At 36.2% G+C, this 20,084-nt stretch overlaps 1 protein-coding gene across 2 annotated transcripts; it reads left to right on the top strand.

The window, feature by feature from the left end:
- Positions 1 to 1,403: 1,403 nt before the first annotated feature.
- emc1 (ER membrane protein complex subunit 1) lies at positions 1,404 to 19,590 on the top strand. 2 transcript variants are annotated; one of them, XM_030139076.1, is made up of 23 exons: positions 1,404 to 1,536; positions 2,671 to 2,798; positions 3,572 to 3,637; positions 3,722 to 3,815; positions 3,909 to 4,037; positions 4,281 to 4,407; positions 4,732 to 4,881; positions 5,012 to 5,179; positions 5,291 to 5,362; positions 6,078 to 6,176; positions 6,404 to 6,500; positions 8,224 to 8,340; positions 8,572 to 8,580; positions 9,459 to 9,658; positions 10,559 to 10,708; positions 11,867 to 12,028; positions 12,127 to 12,246; positions 12,395 to 12,532; positions 14,059 to 14,232; positions 15,970 to 16,180; positions 17,092 to 17,176; positions 17,258 to 17,387; positions 18,669 to 19,590. In XM_030139076.1, the coding sequence occupies exons 1-23, from the start codon at positions 1,445 to 1,447 to the stop codon at positions 18,846 to 18,848; spliced, it is 2,898 nt and encodes a 965-aa protein (XP_029994936.1). In that variant the 5' UTR covers positions 1,404 to 1,444; the 3' UTR covers positions 18,849 to 19,590. The 2 variants fall into 2 exon arrangements, with proteins under 2 accessions (XP_029994936.1, XP_029994937.1); XM_030139077.1 differs by lacking the exon at positions 8,572 to 8,580.
- Positions 19,591 to 20,084: the final 494 nt, after the last annotated feature.

Raw genomic sequence — 20,084 nt, 5'->3', positions numbered from 1 at the left:
TCAAGTTAATTACTTTTTTGTAGGAAAAATGTTTAATTACATTATAGCAAATCACTCAATTAACAAAGTATGTTATGACATAGAAAAAATGTTTATAAAAGAGCATAAACAGTTGATAGTAATCTTTTATTATTACTAAAAGAAATAAAACATGCAGCCCTAATTTGAAGGAAAAGAAGGTAAGCTTTTTCATTATTTAATCTGTCTCATTATTTTGTGGTTTTTCAGGTAGTTTACGTCACAATCAGTAGAGTTACGGCATTTTTTCCCCCCAGAGGTGCTGTCTATTTTAACTGCACCTGTTTTACACAAACAAGTGGCACAACAAACCTTGCCCCTCTCACATATTTCGCCCATCATAAGTAAACGGGAAGATTTATAAAATTCATTAAAAATTTAAACTTTGACCTAATTTTCCCAAAATGTAATGACATCTATTCTGGGTTGCTGGTAATCTATAAAACAAATTTGGTATGACTTTAATCAATAATTTTACTGCTACAGAGATGTGAAATTTCACCCATTATAAGTAAATGGGAAAAAAAAAGAATTAAAAAATTCATAAAAAATTTAAACTTTGACCTAATTTTCCCAAAATGTAATGAGATCTATTCTGGGTCACTGGCAATCTATAAGCCAAATTTGGTATGAATTCAACCAATAGTTTTGCTGCTAGAGTGTTAACAAACAAATAAACTGAACCAAAAACATTACCCCTTGCCTTCCCTTCAGGGGGCTGGATAAAAAAAAAGTCAAAAAAGTCTAAGTATACTGTCGGAGCTATTTGTTGGTTTAGTTTTTTGTTTAAAGTTAATTTACCTTTTTTGTTTTCTAATTTAGTATTTTTTGCTAATTGTTTATTTTGATTTTTTTTTAAATGTTTTGTTTGTTTAATATTTTTTTATTTTTATGGTTATTGTTTTCATTCTTTGGTATTTAGTACCTTTTTGTTTTGTGTTTTCTTATGGGTTTAGACTGTGGGCACCTGGGTATAAATAGGGAGTACAAAGATAGACCAGCATGCACCTGCGTGGGCCTATGTTTTTTTTTTTTTTTTACCAGACAAAAGGCCTCAGTTGTTGTTTGCCTGCAAAATCTTGAAAATAAACCACTTGAACTACATCTATGATATGGACATTGTATTTTTGACTGGGTAAACCACAAACCCATGGTGCATCTAGTGGTTATTTGAGTTATGTTACAGTCTTAAGTTCAGTCACCTTTAAGTTGATTTAATTTTGATGACAAATAGCCGCTACATATATTGTTAGGAAGATATTTATTGTGTATGAACTTAAAAAAAAAAAAAAAAAAAAAAAAATGGGTATGAACTTCCGCTTCCAAACGGTAGAGGGCAGCATTCATGTGTCTCGAGGCAAAAAGGAAGCCGCACAACTTCCGGCTTCCTCCTTCACTTGAAGAGCAAGCCAAAGCTGCTGCTGCAATGGCAAAGCTAATTTTGCAGTGGCTGAAATTTGTTGTTTTGTGCGGTACTGTGGGGGCTGTGTTTGAAGATCAAGTCGGGAAATTTGACTGGTAAGAGGGATCTAGTGAAATATATCAAAGTGACGCTGTTTTCGAGCCGTGTTTTATTGAGCTAGTGGTAATGCTAACACCTGTCACTGTAACTAGCTGCGCCCGGCCGGTGTGTTTAGGGTAGACTTAGTGGTTGAGAATAGGCTAAAAAAGTCAGGAATGTCTTGCTAGAATATAATACTGATTGCTTATTTTATACGTAGGTAATGTTTTGGAAGTTTTAAACTTTCATGCCATTTAACAAGTGGTCAATAGAGTTAAATAAGTCACCGTTAATGTGGTTGAAATATGAAAATTATTAACCAACCTCATTGTAACTCAACAACATGTCAAGCAACATCTTTTTTTAAATGAAAAAAAAAAGTACAGATCATATATAAGATGAAAGAACATGAGGAATGTAGTACTAGCAGGCGAAAGAAAAAGAATATTTCACTTTAAAAGAGCTTTTATAGGTATTGTAGATGACAGTAGTCCCAGGGGCTTTCTGATTTAACAGTTCTTGTATTGGTCACAGTTTGGCTGCACGATTTAATGAAAAAGTCAAATTGCATTTACTGTGCACAATGTCTTGATTTATATTTATCTTATGACAGAAAATCCACAGATGAATGAAAAAGTCAGTGTCACTTCATTCAAAATATGATCATACAACAGAGATTGTGTTTATTTTTCATTTCTGCAGTTAGATTACTTTAAATGCTCCCTCGTATGAATCCTTGTTACTCTACATTTTGCTGTCATTGCAATAATAATCCTGACATTGTGATCATAATTGTAATGTCACTTTATTAACTATTTTAGAATAGCATTTACTGTTACTCTTGAGCTGGTGGATGTACATTTCCTCTCAGGCCATTTTCATTATAAGTCTCTTGTAAAATTTGAAATATAAACACAGCTTTGGTCCTTGTCATTGTTTGCCATAATCAGATATTGCCTTTATATTCTGTAAAAGAATCTTAGTGTAATATGACACATCAAATCTAATTGAAGATGCAAAAGAATTCAATACAGATTTGGTGATTCAGATTTATCTGCTAATAAATCAAATGTCTCTTACAGGAGTGTATTACCATTAGATAACTAGCTTACAAGCTTCTTCACAGGTCTTTCTCCGTTTTTGTTTTGTAGGAGGCAGCAATATGTAGGCAAGGTTCGTTTTGCCCATTTTGACACACATGTGCAGTCGTCCAAAAAGGTGGTTGTGGCAACTGAGAAGAATGTATTTGCCGCACTTAATACGAGAACGGGAGAGCTCTGTGAGTATTTAATATTGTTTGCCTGTTATAACAGATATTTACTTTGATCCAACGTGTGATGGAATGAAAGTACCGTACTTGGGTACCAATATGAGGTCCTTATATCATATCCCTTTACACTACTTTATCTTTCACTCCAGTACATTTTTAGACTTTTCTGTTACTATTTATGTAAACAGATTATATCCTTATATGATGCTACAGCATATTATACGAGGGCCGTTCAATAAGTTCATGGCCTCACCCAGAACAGAACAACACAGACTGATAATTTATATTTTATTTTTCAACATAATCTCCATTTACAGCAATGCACTTGGTCCATCGATGTTCAAGCATCACTATCCCATCACGAAAGAATGTAACATCCTGTATTATAACAACCAGTATTTCTGGGTGAGGCCATGAACTTATTGAACGGCCCTCGTACTATGAAGTACTGAAAATTGCCACCGTATTGATGAAGTAGAACATTCAAATATTCTTACATGTATTTGTCATAAAAACGGATATGTTATTTTACAAGAATTTAATGAGTATTTATTATAAGTGTAAGGAAATTTTACAGATAGTACCTCTTCACCATTACTGGAGCAACATTTTAAATTCAAGAACATTACTTGTAATGGTATATTTCTACACTGTTGTATCTCTGCTTTTAAATAGAAAATTATCCGAGTAGCTCTTACAGCTCTTGAACTGAATATAATAAAATTATGCTTCTGTTGCTTTTCCTTGATTTTGTATAAGTTTTTGTTGGGTGTCTGTTTCAGTTTGGCGACATGTGGACAAGACCGGATCAGAGGGAAACATAGATGCTCTTTTGTTACAAGGAGCAGGTGATTTATCCTCAGAGTAGAACATAGAGATTTTTGTTAGATTCATAAAAGAGGATGACTTAATAAACATTGTTTGTGACCTAGATGCGGTGCTTGTGGTTGGAAATGGCCGCCTGCTTCGCTCCTGGGAAGTAAATATTGGTGGTTTGAATTGGGAGATTCTGCTTGACTCTGGCAGGTGATTACCATATCAGTGAGAATGGGAAAGTTTATTTGGTTTCTTTATTTTATTCAAACATTAACCTCTTATTTTTTTTATTATGTCCGTTAGTTTCCAGTCGGCCTGTTTAGTGGGACAACAGGACAATGTGAAATATGTGGCTGTTTTGAAGAAAACCGTAATATCTCTCCATTACCTTTCCAATGGTCATCAAAAATGGATTGAGAATCTTCCAGACAGGTAAATGACAATATCTTATACTGAGTAAGGACATAAAGCAGAACTTTTATCAAAATATTGACTGAATTGAACATGTTGAGTACATCTTCTCTGGTTTTGATCTATTAATGAAGACATACAGTTCCTATGGAGGATATTTTAACCCATATGTTTGCAGTGTGACATGTGGTCCAGGTGCTTTTAATCTGCAGAACTATGTTTGAACTAACACCACAATATTTCTTTGTGTTTTTCTCACAACAGTGAAACTGTGGATTACCAGGCTGTGTATTCTGGTGGAAATGGAGAAGTGTATGTTCTGGGAGTCGTTCCACATTCCCACATTGCTGTTGTTGTTTACAGTGTGGATGATGGAGAGATACTCAAACAGGTATAGTAAGATACGTACTAACAACAGCATTTGTGATGAAATATTGTAAGTATTTACATTTTTATTTAGATAAAGTTAAATGGCAACATCAAAGAGCAGATTTTACCAGTAATGTAGACCTTTAGATCTCTGTTGGACTCTGCATTGTAGTTTTTATTTATTTTGGGTATCAAAAGTTTTTCCCTTTATTTTTAGTTCTACCTTTAGTATTTGCTAACTACTATCATGGTGACGATGAGATTGTATGCTTTGTAGAGTAGAACAATTTCTGCTATAGCATCAAATCATATTTCACATTTAATAATTTTCTTCTTTTCTGTTTAGTTTTCAGTTGAAGCTGCTTGGCTGTCCAACATTCAGACCAGCTGTGCAGTTGTCGGTAAAGGCATGTTGACGTGCGTGGACTCAACAACATTGTCTCTGTACATGCTCGACCTACATACACAATTACAGATGACCCAACTCCCTCTACAGGTGCCCATACAGACCAAACAACCATTTTGCACTTTAGAAAATCTGTGTTCTCTGGTCTGATTAAGATGTTTTTATCGTGTTCTTTTGTCTCAATAAATGTTTTTCACTCTTTCATTTGTTCTGTTCTTAGACATTGGGTCTTGAAGTTGATCCTGGCTTTCACCCAACACTCGTGTCCACTCAGCCCAATGCCGCTCGGCAGCCGCTGTCAGAGTTCTTTCTCCAGCTTGGGCCTGAACACTATGTGCTGCTGCAGCTCAACAATGGCCAGATCGTTACACTGAGAGATTTCAAGCCTGTATGTATTTGTTTCTGCTCTGCCTCTAATGTTTACCATCATAATTTTTTTTTGTCACATTCTCACAGTTATGAATATAGAAATTAATATGATATTTGTCCTTTTTTACAGGCCATGCTTGTTTCATTTGCAACCACTGGAGAGAAAACTGTTGCTGCAGTCATGTCACCAAAGAATAAAACTGTGAGTTAATGATAAATTATACAATGAGCTTTATCAAGTGTGAAGACTGATACTCCTCTCAGTGCAAATTACACAATGGATTAAATGGGTTTTTTTCTCCTCAAACTTTATTCAGCAGTTATTTAAGTCAAATTACTAAAATCAATGAAATAACAACTATCTGTATAGTTTGAAACCTTACTTTAGTGCTGTTATGACTCCACTCTTCTGATTCTGCATTACAAAACAACCCCCAGAGAACACAGGTTATTAAACAGTTTACTTTAATACAGTGTATCTCCTACAGAAAAAGATTGCCAATATCAGTGAAATCAAATAAAACAGGTATAAAAAGAAATTAAATGCCAAGTTAGAATAAAAACTGCAGCTCTGATCTGGTGTTAATGTTTTCTCACTCCACTCAAAAACACAAGTGTTCAAAACTAAGTAAACAATGTCCCCAGTTACTTGGAGCAGTAGTCATAGTCATCCATTTCCTTATATATAAATGAAATGCTAAGCCTTTTATATTATTTTCATAACTTCTATCTGAAGGGAGCAAAACAACATATTCCATTATTGTAAATAAATCAGCTTCAGGACACTTCTAAAATGAACTGTTAAAATGAATATTGTTCATATATGACCATACATTATTTCATGCTTATCAGTCAAATATTCAGGTATCAAACTGCATTGAGGCTTCTTCTGAAATGATTTTTGTTTCCTTTTCTAGGCTTGCGGTCTTAACCTGTTTAGTGCAGACACAGGGCGCAGACTTCTGGACACCACACTCATTTTTAACATGGATCCTTATGGAGGTAAACCAGAGACGGTGAGTCTAAACCAGATTAACAGACGTACTGATAAAAAATAACAGCAGAGACATGGATTTGTCATCAATTAATGTTCCAGTGTTCTCCAGATGCCTTGATATCCATGTATTTGGAGTACTCCCTGTAACAGGAATACTTGAATAGCTTAGTTGTGCAAAGATATCAACCAGTGTGTTTATTTGTGCATTATGGTTTAAACCAAGATGTTTGTATTTTTGTCTTCCAGCTGTATGTGCAGGCTTTCTTAAAGAAGGATGACTCTGTTGGATACAGGGCTATTGTGCAGACAGAAGACCATACGCTCACTTTCCTACAGCAGCCAGGTAGGAACGACAAAAACAGGAAGGCTTATGAGGGTAGATAAGAGTGCTATGTGTTAGTGGTGCAAAAAACATTTTTTACAGCAGATATTTTCAATTGTTAAGATAGAAAATGCAGGCGTAAGTGGTGTCCTCATCCTGTGTGGGTGCAATAGTTTCAGTCCTTCTCATTCTCCTTCTGCCTCCTGGAACAATTAAATGAAGCACTTTTTTTTCCCCTACGGCATCCTTGTTTGGTGGGGTATGTTTTGTGGGGGCAGTACAACTATGTTTATTGTGAATTATGAGCAAGTCCCTCCAGAAAATCTACAGATATGTAGACTCACAGAAAAATCTACACCAGAGGTCTCATGCAGTCAATATTTTGACAGTCAAACACCCTGGAACACTCACATACTTTATGGAAATGAAGTCAGAGAGTGTGGAGATTGGGACTGGGCCACTGTATATTGTATTGCTTCAAGTCTATCTCCATCCACTGATTGATTCTGAAAAGGGACATAAGGATATTCTGAATGGGAAGGTGTGGATCTGACAGGAGAAGTTCAGGGACATTTACAGGACAGAATCACAAGACACAGATGCAGAACCATATGAAACTCTGAAGGTATTAGTATGGGTTTTGTACTGCTTTACCTCCCCACTCACTGCAAATGTATACTATATTTAGATGGGTTTTTTTTTTTGCTACTTTACCTGCTGTTGTCTAGTGCTGTCCCATGGGGAACCAAAACCCCTGAAATGTTCTTAAACATACCACAGCTCCCTGAAAAAGAACAACTCTGCTGCCTCTGTTGTTGTTGTTGTGACTGTGGAGTTTTAATCAACCAGTTTGGATTCAAGCTGACAAACAAATCAAGAGCAATATAACCACTTCAGTTCAGAAAATGAAGGAGGTTTTTCATTCATTCATTTTTACTATAAATTCAACAATGTAGAGTGATCCAAAAGGACATTGCTAAGGTGGAAAGGCTCGACATCATTTTAAAGCAGGCATTAAGTGGTGTTTGAATTGCTTTCACCTATAAAATACAGACGTTTTTATTTGTCAAACATTATTCATTCATTTATTATGTGATTTTTGGTGTTTGGTGTTGTTTGTTGCGCAAAAAAAATACTAATTTAATCGATTTAATATTCCCTAGGTGGATCACCTTTCTCTCTGAAACTATATTTTGGTGCTACCACTGAGGGGCGCCAAAGTTGAAACCCTTCTCAAACTGACCACTTTACCAATTTTCTTAGTGGTTCATATGGCCAGAGTGCATAGATTTTAAAGGATATATATTTTTCTTTTTTTTTATGTATGATCATAGAAATGTGGATTTGTACAAGAGTGTGCATGGAATTACAGTGGATTCACAATCAGCCAATAGTTAATAGATAAAATGGTCAGAATGACTGTGAATAGTCTTTATCAAGCTGTGAAGTTGAGATCTACTACATCTTTCCGAAGTGCAAAGACACATGGGCCATGCTCTACCTCTTGATAATATTTAAATATATATTCCACAACTTAATCATCAGAGATGCTGCCAATGTCTGACCACAGTGTGGAGCACAAACACCCTCACAGTTTTCATAACAGACACATAATCTCCACAAGCATAAGAGGAAAGAAATGTAATGTTATAATTTATGGAAAGCGTCAACACAAAGTGCATACTGTCACAGGGTGTGGAGAGCGGAATGACTTATGACAACAATAATGAGTGTTGTTTTCCAGGGCGTGTGATGTGGACAAGAGAGGAGGCTCTGTCAGATGTGGTGACAATGGAAATGGTAGATCTGCCTCTCACGGGAACACAGGCGGAGCTGGAAGGAGAGTTTGGCAAGAAAGCCGGTAAATGTCAAACTATTATCCATTTTTTCTTTCCTCTGCACGTATCTATGCCGCTGCTTATCAAAGCATGCAGTGATCTAAGTTGTATCTTCCATCACGTACTTTTCGAGGTTTTCCACCGGGCTTATGTCCCATCGAGAGCTGAGTCCGAGCACTGTTGAGTTAACTTTGTACCGGTTATTTCACTTCACTTTTGTTTTGTCCTGTTTTTAATGCTGCGCTTGGATACAGCCATTCAAGGTAACGGCCATCTACTCCCCCCCCCCCAAGTCTTAATCTTGGACACATTTACACACACTTGAAGTATTAGGCTATTAATATTTCATGGTTACAGTTGTGATTTATTTTCACCATTAATATGACAAATATCCACTTTATCCCTTTTCCACCAATGCAGTTTGAGGGTTGTTTCATAGTCGGTACCTAATCTTAAATCAGTTCTTTGTGTTTCAACAGCCAAAGAAACCAAGAGCCAAGAGCAGCTTATGTTAAGGGCTTTTGGCGAGAACATTGTGACCAAGTCTGAAGACCAAGTAAAACTTTTTGACCGCTGCTAATAAAACAGAGCTAACGTATTTCCTCAAATAAAAAATGGGAGTCAATTACAAGGCAGGATTGTAATAATACATCGGGTCAAAGTGGATGCAAATAAATAAAAACCTATCCTCATGTACAGGTGGGGTAAAAAAAATAATCTGTGTCACATAATGTGCTGCCAAAGTGTAATAAGAGTGGATTAATTCAAGGTTTCATACTAAATACAAGCCTTTCTACTCATTAAACAGGAAATGAGAAATAAAGGCCAGTCTCTAATACAAGCCATCTACAAGTAAAGGTCTGATACTTTCCGCAGCTGAGGTAAATGAAAGTCGAGGCCACTATTTGAGAAAAAAATACACTTATACAGTGACATGATGATGTGGGTCTTTAGTCCGTGGAAAAGTAGGGGGCGTCTTAGGTTGTAAATTGAACCAACATTGAACTGGCAGCAACACCAGGTACCATAAAGTTCACACTGGTGGAAAGGGGATATCTGGCAAAAGGTCTGTTAAGTTGTGTTTCTCAAAACCACAATGAGATCTGAAGTTCTTTCTGCGTTTGCTTTCTGATTTGTCTAGATGGCCTGATGTCCATGGTGCTGAAGAGACTCTCCTCTCAGTTCATCTTGCTGCAGGCGTGGGTCTCGCACCTCTGGAAGCTGTTCTACGATGCACGAAAGCCCCGCAGCCAAGTTAAAAATGACGTCACCATTGAGAATCTGTCCAGAGATGAGTTCAACCTGCAGAAAATGATGGTTATGGTTACTGCGTCAGGCAAGGTATGACACTGGATGTGTAATTTTTCAGTAGCTACTTAGAAGACACACAAATTTTTTTTGTTTTGTTTTGCTGAAATTCAATCTTTTTGCATGGTTGATATCATAATACAAATGAGACTCGTGTGAACAGTCTACGGTCCTGAAGACATGACATTACAGGCAGCACACTGTGTTTTCAGAAATAAATATGGATTTTTTTCTGGGCCCACCTCCTCCAGCGCAGAATTGTGAAGTCTGTTGCACTTAAATGACATCAAAGTCAGTTGAAACGCGACATGACTGTTCAGAATGAAACCACATTGCAGAACATCAGTATATATGTGATTTAAGACAGCATATGAAAGTGTCCTGGATCGAAAAACATCGGATTTGTGCTATTCAGAATGTCATAAACAAATCAGATATGGGTATCTACAGATACAGTAGATACAGTCACGGAAAAATTATTAGACCATCAAAAGTCATCAAAAACAATGGTTATGCAATCAAGTACTAACTCCTGTGTGTATCATGTGACCAAAACAGACAGAAAAGAAAAAATGGAATGCCTAAAAGCACTGTTTTTGGTTGTACAATGCCATAGCTATTGATGTAAGAACTGAAGTGATTTTGGTTATTATCAAGAAAACCATGGAAAATGGATAGATATCAGCTCTTAAATTAAACTCTTATGAGCTGTTTTTGTTGTTATCATTATATTTGTCCAAACAAATGTACCTTTAGTTGTACCAGGCATTAAAATGAACAAGAAATTGAAGAAAACAAGGGTGGTCTAATAGTTTTTTCCGTGACTATATTGGCAAAACATCAGATATAGAGCACTTTCACCTGCAGTGTGAATGTAGCATAAGGAAACCTGTGAACTGTCGACTTCATTCTTTTTGTTTTTCCTCTTTTAAGCTGTTTGGAATAGACAGCAAGACCGGCACTATTGTGTGGAAACACTATCTGGACAACATCCCATCTAATGCAGCCTTCAAACTGATGGTGCAGCGGACGACAGCGCACTTCCCTCATCCACCACAGTGCACGCTGCTCATCAAAGACAAGGTATCTCATCACAGGACAGTCAACTTTATATGTGTTTAACTTCAATGTCAAACCAAAGGGTAACTGACTGCAAACACTTCAAGGTCAGAGTTTACGGGACAATAAAGACTCCTGACGCCCTTGTATGCCACAGCTTTTCAGTCTTTTCCTGGCAAAATTATTAATGTGGTAATATTTTTCCCACTTGTTTCATTTTTACCATCGAGGTATCAAGGTTAATCTGAAGCCGATGCTGGACTCGAGTCCATAACATGAATGAACAAATAATTCCACAGACCCACAGGATGTCTGATGTGTCTGTGGAATATGTATGTGTGAATATTTATTCAAAGGATGGTCCCACAGATTCCCATAATGCAACAGTCCGAAACTTAAAATGTCTAAAACAGTAAAACCAAACCACAGTCATAAAAACTCTCTGCATGATGCATTGACAGCTTTCCACACTATATCACTTTCCAGCTTCACCCATATGTCATTAAAAGGCAGCTTAGAACAAATAGGAACATAACCACAACTATTTGTCTCCAATTTTGACAAGAATGCATTTTGTGTTTCTATTTTTTTTTTTTTTAATCATGTTGCAAACTACTCAGTCCGTTACGAAGAAACGGTACTCAAGGAGATAGTTCTTAAACTGGCTTCAACAGTTTGTTAAAAGCAATGATATGTAACTGAAAAACAACTTGGCCTGTGATATATAGTTTGTATACTTGTACCGTAGTTTCCAACAATTGTAATTACAACAGTGTCCTCTGGGATTCAGAAAGTATGCTGAATCTTTTCCAAAATGTGTTATTTTATTTAATGTTTCATTCATTCAACTGTAAATACCGTCATATTTTTACCAACATTACTTGTATCTATTTCACTAGAATGAAATTACATAATGTGAACAGAGATAAGAGAACACAAAGTCAACTTTAATACATAACCACATCTGTAAATGCAATTTCTGCCCAAGTCACATCCAGTAGATTTTCAGTGGTAACGGCGCCGAAAATAACAATTACTAGGAGACTTGACAAAATTATCAAACTGTATTTTGTTTTGTTTTTTTTACCTGGACACATTTGGCATAAATTGCATGATTTGCAAAACTAGAAGTAATCTTTGTTCCTGTCAAAACTTATATATGTTATATTTCTTGTTCAACAGGACACAGGTCTGGCCACTCTCCATGTATTTAACCCCATTTTTGGAAAGAAGAGTCACATCACTCCACCAGCTCTGCCTCAGCCCATCCTTCAGTCTCTCCTGCTGCCGCTCATGGACCAGGATTATGCAAAAGTTTTACTTCTTGTTGACGACCAGTACAAGGTCAGTGGCAAGTATTTTAACAACCCTACCTTGAAAATGTTAAGTCCTTTCCTAGAATCTTTTTTCTACATTTATGTCTTTTTCAATACTTTTTCCAGGTGTCTGCATTTCCCTCTACAAAGAATGTGTTACAACAGCTACAAGAAATGGCCTCATCCATTTTCTTTTATTTGGTCGACTCCAGTCAAGGAAGACTTAGTGGCTACAGGCTGCGGACAGTAAGTGACAATTCCCTCCACTTTACAGAATTTGTACATGTAGATTGCATCTCACACATTTGACTTCCTGTAGTCTGATTTCTGCTCATTTCTCAGTCCATCATGAGCTGAATCCAAGTGAATTAACAAAGAATCTCTGTGTTTTCAGGACTTGTCCACTGAGCTGATCTGGGAAGTCGTCATCCCACCAGAAATTCAGAGGATTGTCTCAGTCAAAGGAAAAAGGCCAAATGAACACGTTCACTCTCAAGGCCGAGTGATGGGAGACCGGAGTGTCCTCTATAAGGTAAGACCCCCTCATTCACCTCCTAAAAACCACACTAATGATTTAATAGTGGCTCTGACAGACATTTTCTGTCTCATTCTCTTTCCCATATTAGTCAGAAAGAAAGAGTCACTCCCCGTCTTCAGATTTAAACTCATGTTTTCAAAGAAATACTGTTCCTTAAGTCACTGTTTCCCCAGTGAATCATTCCCTCTTGACCACTCAGACTAAATACATGGAGATCAGCACAGTTTCTTTACACAAATGCAGCTGGCTGTATTTATACTGTAGTCTTTGCTTGTAATTTGGGTGACTTTTGATATTGTTCACATGAACTAATTATTAGGTGGGCTTTACCTGTCCCTGAACGTCTCCTGAATTTCTTCCCATTCAGTTTCTCCTCATGTCCCTTATTTAACAACAGAAAGAATACAAAAGTCTAAATCCAAAGATGCATCACATGGTAAATAACTATTGCCGAATCTGTTAGAGTGTAGAATCTTTGTGACGGAAAATTAATGTAAAGTTTTTCTTAAAGATAAAACTATCTTTGGAAACACTAGAAATTTTTCTGGAATGACTGTCAATACAAACTTTAATGCAGTCTTTCTAATTATATAAAGCGCTGTATTTTGAGTATATAATTGATGTTTTACTGAGTCTCTAGAAGTCATTGTCAAACTTAAATCTGTTTGTCAACATGCAAGATTAACATTAAGTATTTCTATATACATATTTTTATTTAATGAATGCAACTATGTGAACATGTCTGACTGCAGTGATAGTTAATAGGTGAGGTGATGATGCCGTCAATTATAATACACACAGTGCATTCCAGTTGAACAATAACTCAGATAAATGTAGAATGACTAATGAATGAGTAAATGAAAAACCCTTGATGTAAACCTGGTATTCTGTTGTATTAGTTCTTATTACTCTTTTTTTAATGTATTATTATTAGTGTTATTATGAGTAGTAGTAGTAATCGTATTAACCTTTATTTAACCAGGAAAAAATGACTCACTGAGATTAAAAATGTCTTCTTCAAGAGTGTTGTGGCCACGACGGCAGCAGCAGATGTTACAGAAAATAGAGATTATAACCATATATCCACACTATAAATAAATAAACAGAATAAAACAAAGTGCTAAAACCATACGTAAAACACCATACTAAAACATACATATATAACACCACCAATAATTTAAAAGGTAATAAAAATCTACAACAATGTTTCTTAAAAGCATCTCAAAGTAGAACCCAATTCAGTCAGTTAGAAAATTTTTAGCTCTAGTTTTCTCTGCTCTAGCATGGGTTAAATACAAAGGGTATATTTTGCTCTATTTACAAAAAAAAAAAACAAAAAAAACAACTGTATGGTCGAATTCCTGTATCTGCTGCTGCCCACACATTAGGAATCCCTCCTTTAGAAATGTAGTTGTGTTAATAAAATAGAAAGGGAATTGTCTGTTTAACTGCACACCCTTTTTCTATTTCTAATATGTCATCAAATCCTAAACAACACTATTACGCCTCATTTCCTCCAGTACCTGAACCCAAACCTCCTGGCTATAGTGACTGAGAGCACAGACTCACACCAGGAGCGCAGCTTCGTCGGGATCCTGCTCATCGATGGCGTCACTGGTCGGATCATCCATGAGGCCGTCCAGAGAAAGACCAAAGGGCCGGTGCACGTCGTCCACTCTGAAAACTGGGTGGTGGTGAGTATTATTCACAGACAGCTCAGACTATGAGTTGGAAATGAAAACAATTTCTGTTGTTTTGTTGAATGTTTTTATATCTAAAAATGGGAATTAAATGAGGTAGATGTAAGAGCGTCCTTAAAAGGGGATATATGTAGTGTTGGTATTTGAATCTTGAAACAGCAGGGGGAAGTTGTGGACCAGAACAAACCTAGGACTATCAAAACCACAGACAAATCAATGCTATAGTAGTGGAAAAAGTTTTACAAATACTATCATGAAATGCTTGCAGAAAAATCTTTTTTGTGTTTCAAAAGTTGTGGCTGCATTGGACAGAAACAAACAAATGGAAATGACTTTTTTTTGCTCATTGTTAACAAGAAAAAATAGCAAAAATTAATTCTTGACATTTTCAACGTTTCATGCCATGGATGTGTTTCATTATTTAACAAACATCCACTTTTGACTTTGACGGAACAGAGCATGTGCAGAAGGGAACATGTAAGTTTGGAGACTGGAAAAATACATTACCACAGTTCAAAGACTTAAAAGTGATGCTTAATGCAATATATCACAAATGCATGGGGTGTCCAAAAACTTTTTTCCACAGCTGTATGTACCGCAGACTGACCACAGACTCACTGAATAAATGGTTTGTGTTGCCAGTAGCTGCACTACAGATCTATTTGGAATTGTCCAAAGAAAATCAGAACTGTCACAGTTGAGTCTGAACTGTGAATCAACAAACAGTGAACCTAGCAATGATAATAACATCACATAATAACGTAAGCCTCATAACCAAACTCACTTGTGTAGAAGAAATGCGGTGCTTTTAGTTTCAAACTCCATTCTTTTCATTTAGAGCTGGGTCCAGTGGTGAAAACAACAACAGTGCTTCTGGCTTTTAACACTTCGTCACTTACTTGTTTCTTAGCACCTCTCTTCCCATATTGACTATACTATGCAATGCTATGCTATATTATGTTTTGCTATGCAATGCCATGCTATACTATACTATGCTGTGCTTTGCTATGCTATACTATGTTACGCTATACTATGCTTTACTATACTATGCTATACTGTGCTTTGCTATGCTGTACTATACTATGCTATGCTTTGCTATGCTAGGCTATGCTATGCAATACTATACTATGCTATGCTATACTGTACAATACTGTACTATGCTATACTATATTATGCTATACTATACTTTGCTATACTATACTATGCTGTGCTTTGCTCTGCTATGCTTTACTATACTATGCTATGCTGCACTATGCTATACTGTGGTTTGCTATACTGTACTAGACTATGCTATGCTATACTATGCTATGCTTTGCTATGCTACACTATACTAGGCTATGCTATGCAATACTATACTATGCTATGTTTTGCTATGCTATACTATGCTATGCTATGCAATGCTATACTGTACAATACTACACTATGCTATGTTTTGCTATGCTATACTATGCTATGCTTTGCTGTGCTATACTGTACAATACTGTACTATGCTATGTTATACTATACTATGCTATACTATATTATATTTTGCTATACTATACAATACAATGCTATATTATACTATACTATACAATATTATACTATGGTATCCTATACTATACTATACTGTACTATATTGGAGCATCTGTATGACAATAGCTAATCATTTGTAATCCAATATCTAACGTATTATAGACAGACTTTCTGGTCACATGATCCATCTCCTGAGTGTATCTCTGCTTGACTTTACAGTATGAATACTGGAGCACAAAGTCCCGCAGGAACGAGTTCTCTGTCATCGAGCTGTACGAGGGGATGGAGCTCTACAACAGCACCGTGTTCAGCTCTCTGGATCGGCCTCACGCTCCTCAGGTGCTCCAGCAGTCGTACATTTTCCCCTCCGCCATCTCCACCTTGGAGGCCACCCTGACCGAGAAGGGCATCACCAGCCGCCATCTGCTCAGTGAGTTACGCTAATGAGCCGCAAATTTTATCATCCGCCTCACAGCAGCTGTCATGCACATAATGTCTTTTCTCAGCTCATTCCCCAAAGAAAGCGTGGGGTACATTTATGTTTGTAGTGTAGGTCATTTAATTTATCCCTAGGGAAATGTAAATGTTTTTTTTTTCACCATATTTTACTTGGACTATCACCTCTACTATCTACTTCTAGTATTTTACTTATTTCTGGTTGCTTTTGTTTTACCTGATTAATGTACTTTATTTAATATGCTTTATGTATTTGCCTCCAGCTTTATAGGATTTAATATGTAGTATTTTTGTCACCATCTTTTGTTGTTGTGATTCCTTTTTTGGCTGTGTAAGCTATACTACTGTATTTGGATAAAAAATATTGGGACAGATTGTATGCAGGGGTTTTATTGCCAAAAAAGGGCTAGGCTACAAAACAAAAATGGAAAAACTCTTCAACTGATTTCATGTTAAGTGCATTAAGTGTTTTATCTCGTCTTTACTTAATTTTATTCGCACTGAATTTATTTTATTTTATTTTTTTCATTATAATAGAATATGTGCCACATTCTGACCATTAATAATCATTTTAATCCAGAAGTAGATGTCTGATTTCAACTTTCACTCAGGAAGAAAAATCCGCCTTAAAACTTTAAAGAAATATTGATTAAACATTTAACCTGTTGATTATTTTCAACTGGCATGAACATAATTTCAGATCATGATCATATTTCATTTCAGGTGTGATGTGTCCCAGTATTCTTTTTCCATATTTTGTATTTTAATACAAAGACAAAAAAGTTAATGAAAAGACCTACGGGCAACTTCATTGTTTTTTTTCCATTGATGTTAGCTCATTAGCTTGTTATCGTTTTATAATGTGTGTGTTTGGGTTTGTCACAGTTGGTTTACCGTCCGGAGGAATTTTGTCATTACCCAAGATGTTCCTTGACCCCCGGCGGCCGGAAATCGTAACTGAGCAAAGCCGGTAAGTCTTTTAGCCCAACTCGCATATAAAACACTTAACATTTCATGCCTACAATTTCTGATCTGTTAATTTAATCTCCAGTGAGGAGAACCTGATCCCATATGCGCCTGAGCTGCCGATCCGAACAGAGTGGTACATCAACTACAATCAGACCATATCCAGAGTACGAGGGATCTACACCGCCCCCTCTGGACTGGAGTCCACCTGTCTGGTCAGTCCACTGTTAACAAGAACTAACAAACAGCTTTAGCTTGCCATGTTTTTTAATGGTCTGGTTGAATGATTATTTTTTCCGTTAGAACTTAACTTTACATTTACTTTCTATATATGGAGGCCACTGGCTTTCACTTAAGTATGATTGACACTTCAGGATGACTAACACTTGGATTTTATTTATTATTATTATTTATTTTATCGCTGATAATGTGAGCAATTTATCATCACATAGCATTAAAGTCTAAAATGCTCTTAAACATGCTTAAAATGTAAATCAAACTACTGTATATCTTTTTAGCTCCTTTAATACAGGTTAGTGCAGTTCAGAGTATTTCACTAATAAATAAGAAGAAGACAAGTGTAAACTGCAAGAGAAGACATTAAAACTTGATTAACAAACTACATAAAATAGATTAAAAATAAGATTAAGTAGAATAAATAAGACTTGACAATATTTACTTTGCTCTGCAGCATTTTGGTGCAGATTGATAGATTGACTTTACGACATTAAATTATTCAACATTTGTCAAGCATCCTTACTCAAAAAATTGTAAAAGTTAATAAAATCATAAATATAGTAAAACAAGTAGTATCTAAAACCTGTACTTAATCATATACTCGGTTGGGAAGGAAGTTTTTAAGTTTAAAGATTTATGGTTTTATAGTTTATAGAGTGAAGATTGCAACTGAAAATCAAAGTCATAAAATTAAATGAAATTTTCCAAGGAATTGAAAGTGTAATGGAATTTTACTTTTAGGTGAAATTAACTGTGAGTCTCAGGATTTTTTTTTTTTTTTTTTTTTTTGCTTTGTGAGTTTAGTTGCTGGGATGTGTTTTTAGTGGTGTTATTTGACTAAAATCATTGCATTTTAACACCATTTTGTACATATGCTATTACAATACTATATAATATTTATTTAATTTCTACTAGTAGTTGAAGATGAAATGCTATTACTTAGTTGTCAAATGATAACTAAATAAAATCCACTTCTGTTCATGAACTTAAAGGTTGTGAAGGGTCATGGAAATAATATTATTGGTCCCTGAAAAGTCTTGAGAATTTGTAAAAATGTGTAGAAACCAACTGGCTTTAAAAGTTTATGCATAAATTAATGGGTTCTTGACATCGTGAGCGAGGAGTCTGAATAGTTGGTGAACAATGGAAATGGAAAAACAGATAAATCATTGAGTAATGTAAGGATTAAGTGGTTCAGAAAATGAAATGATAATGAATATCGGAACCCTGATTATGACGTTGTTGCTTTTCCCTGTCAGGTGGTTGCGTACGGCCTCGACATCTACCAGACACGCGTTTATCCCTCAAAGCAGTTTGACGTTCTCAAAGACGATTACGACTACATGCTCATCAGCAGCGTCCTCTTCGCCCTCTTCTTTGCCACCATGATCAGCAAACGGCTGGCAGAAGTCAAACTGCTCAACCGGGCCTGGCGGTAAAGCGATCGTCCAAATCCCATCTCCGAACAGCCCCGAGGCTGCACGAAGGACCTCAGCCCGAGGAGATGAAACGGCTGAGGCTGTGCCTGTAGAAAAACGCAGGTCAAAGTTCAATAAGGCCCTTAAGGAACTGCAGGGGTGACGGGGAGGCGGGTGGGGTTGAAAGGAGGGATTAGTACTGGTTATGTGTGTTTATTTTTTAACTTATTTTCAAGCACAAGAAATTATTTCACAATAAAATGTTTTTTGTGCCATGTCATTTTTGATTAAATGTTTAACATAACTAATTACAAATGAATGAAGCAGAGTTGGTTTTATAAATTGTGGACTTAAAAGAGATAGAGTTTAAAATGTTTTCTAAATTTACTTTTGTGACATTTCTGCCTCATTAGACTGTATAAAGGAGAGTAAAATGTGGAAGTCAGAGAAAGGAGACACAACCATGATACGGTACAATCTCAGACTTGTACCTTTAGCCTGCTGAGTCGCCTAAACGCCATTAGGTTTGATGGCAAATGAACTGTGAATATGAATCCTGAGGAGATTATGTAGTTTGGAAAAGAAATTATTTGAGGAGTTTTGGGTTTTTTTTTGTTGACTGTCATCGCCATCACATGTTGACAAAGGAAGATGAAAAGTAGCTCATGTTTTTATGTACGTCAGCTCATATGTTTATGAGCGGTTTTGTTTCATTTTCAACTGTTGTCGATGCTCCATTAAAATTTGTCTCCAACTCCTTTAATTGCTTCATGTATCTTTATACTTTACGCCTGTAATTCGCCTACAATCACTCAGGTCCATACAATGACCATGGTGATTATTGTGTTAAAGGAGTCATATTTTGTTTTTTTTTTAAATGGAATTATGCATTTTAAAACATTTCCCTGTGGTCTACATGAATTGTAAATGCAATACTTTGGTCTGAATTCTTCAGTAATTCAACTCCACAGGTCCATCTTCAACCCTATTTCTAATGTAATGACACCAGAAAGGTGGTTTTGAGCGCTGGCCCTTTAAATGCAAATGAGCCACTTCATGCCCCACCCCCTCCAGGTTGCTGACCGTGTTTTCTGAACGGAACATTTTAGGAAAACAGCTCAAAATTTGGACATTTTCAGTTTTTACTACAACCACTGCTGCTGATAAACAATGATGTTGTACTTGTGTCGGAAGTCTTGACCTTATATGTGCAAATACCGTGATGTAACTAGTTATGAAATGTAACAAATTAGGCAG

This window comes from Sphaeramia orbicularis, chromosome 7, assembly GCF_902148855.1.
Source record: "Sphaeramia orbicularis chromosome 7, fSphaOr1.1, whole genome shotgun sequence".
Classification (NCBI taxonomy): Eukaryota; Metazoa; Chordata; class Actinopteri; order Kurtiformes; family Apogonidae; genus Sphaeramia; species Sphaeramia orbicularis.
Note: the sequence above shows the minus strand (reverse complement) of the source record. Positions and strands in the feature narration are given on the sequence as shown.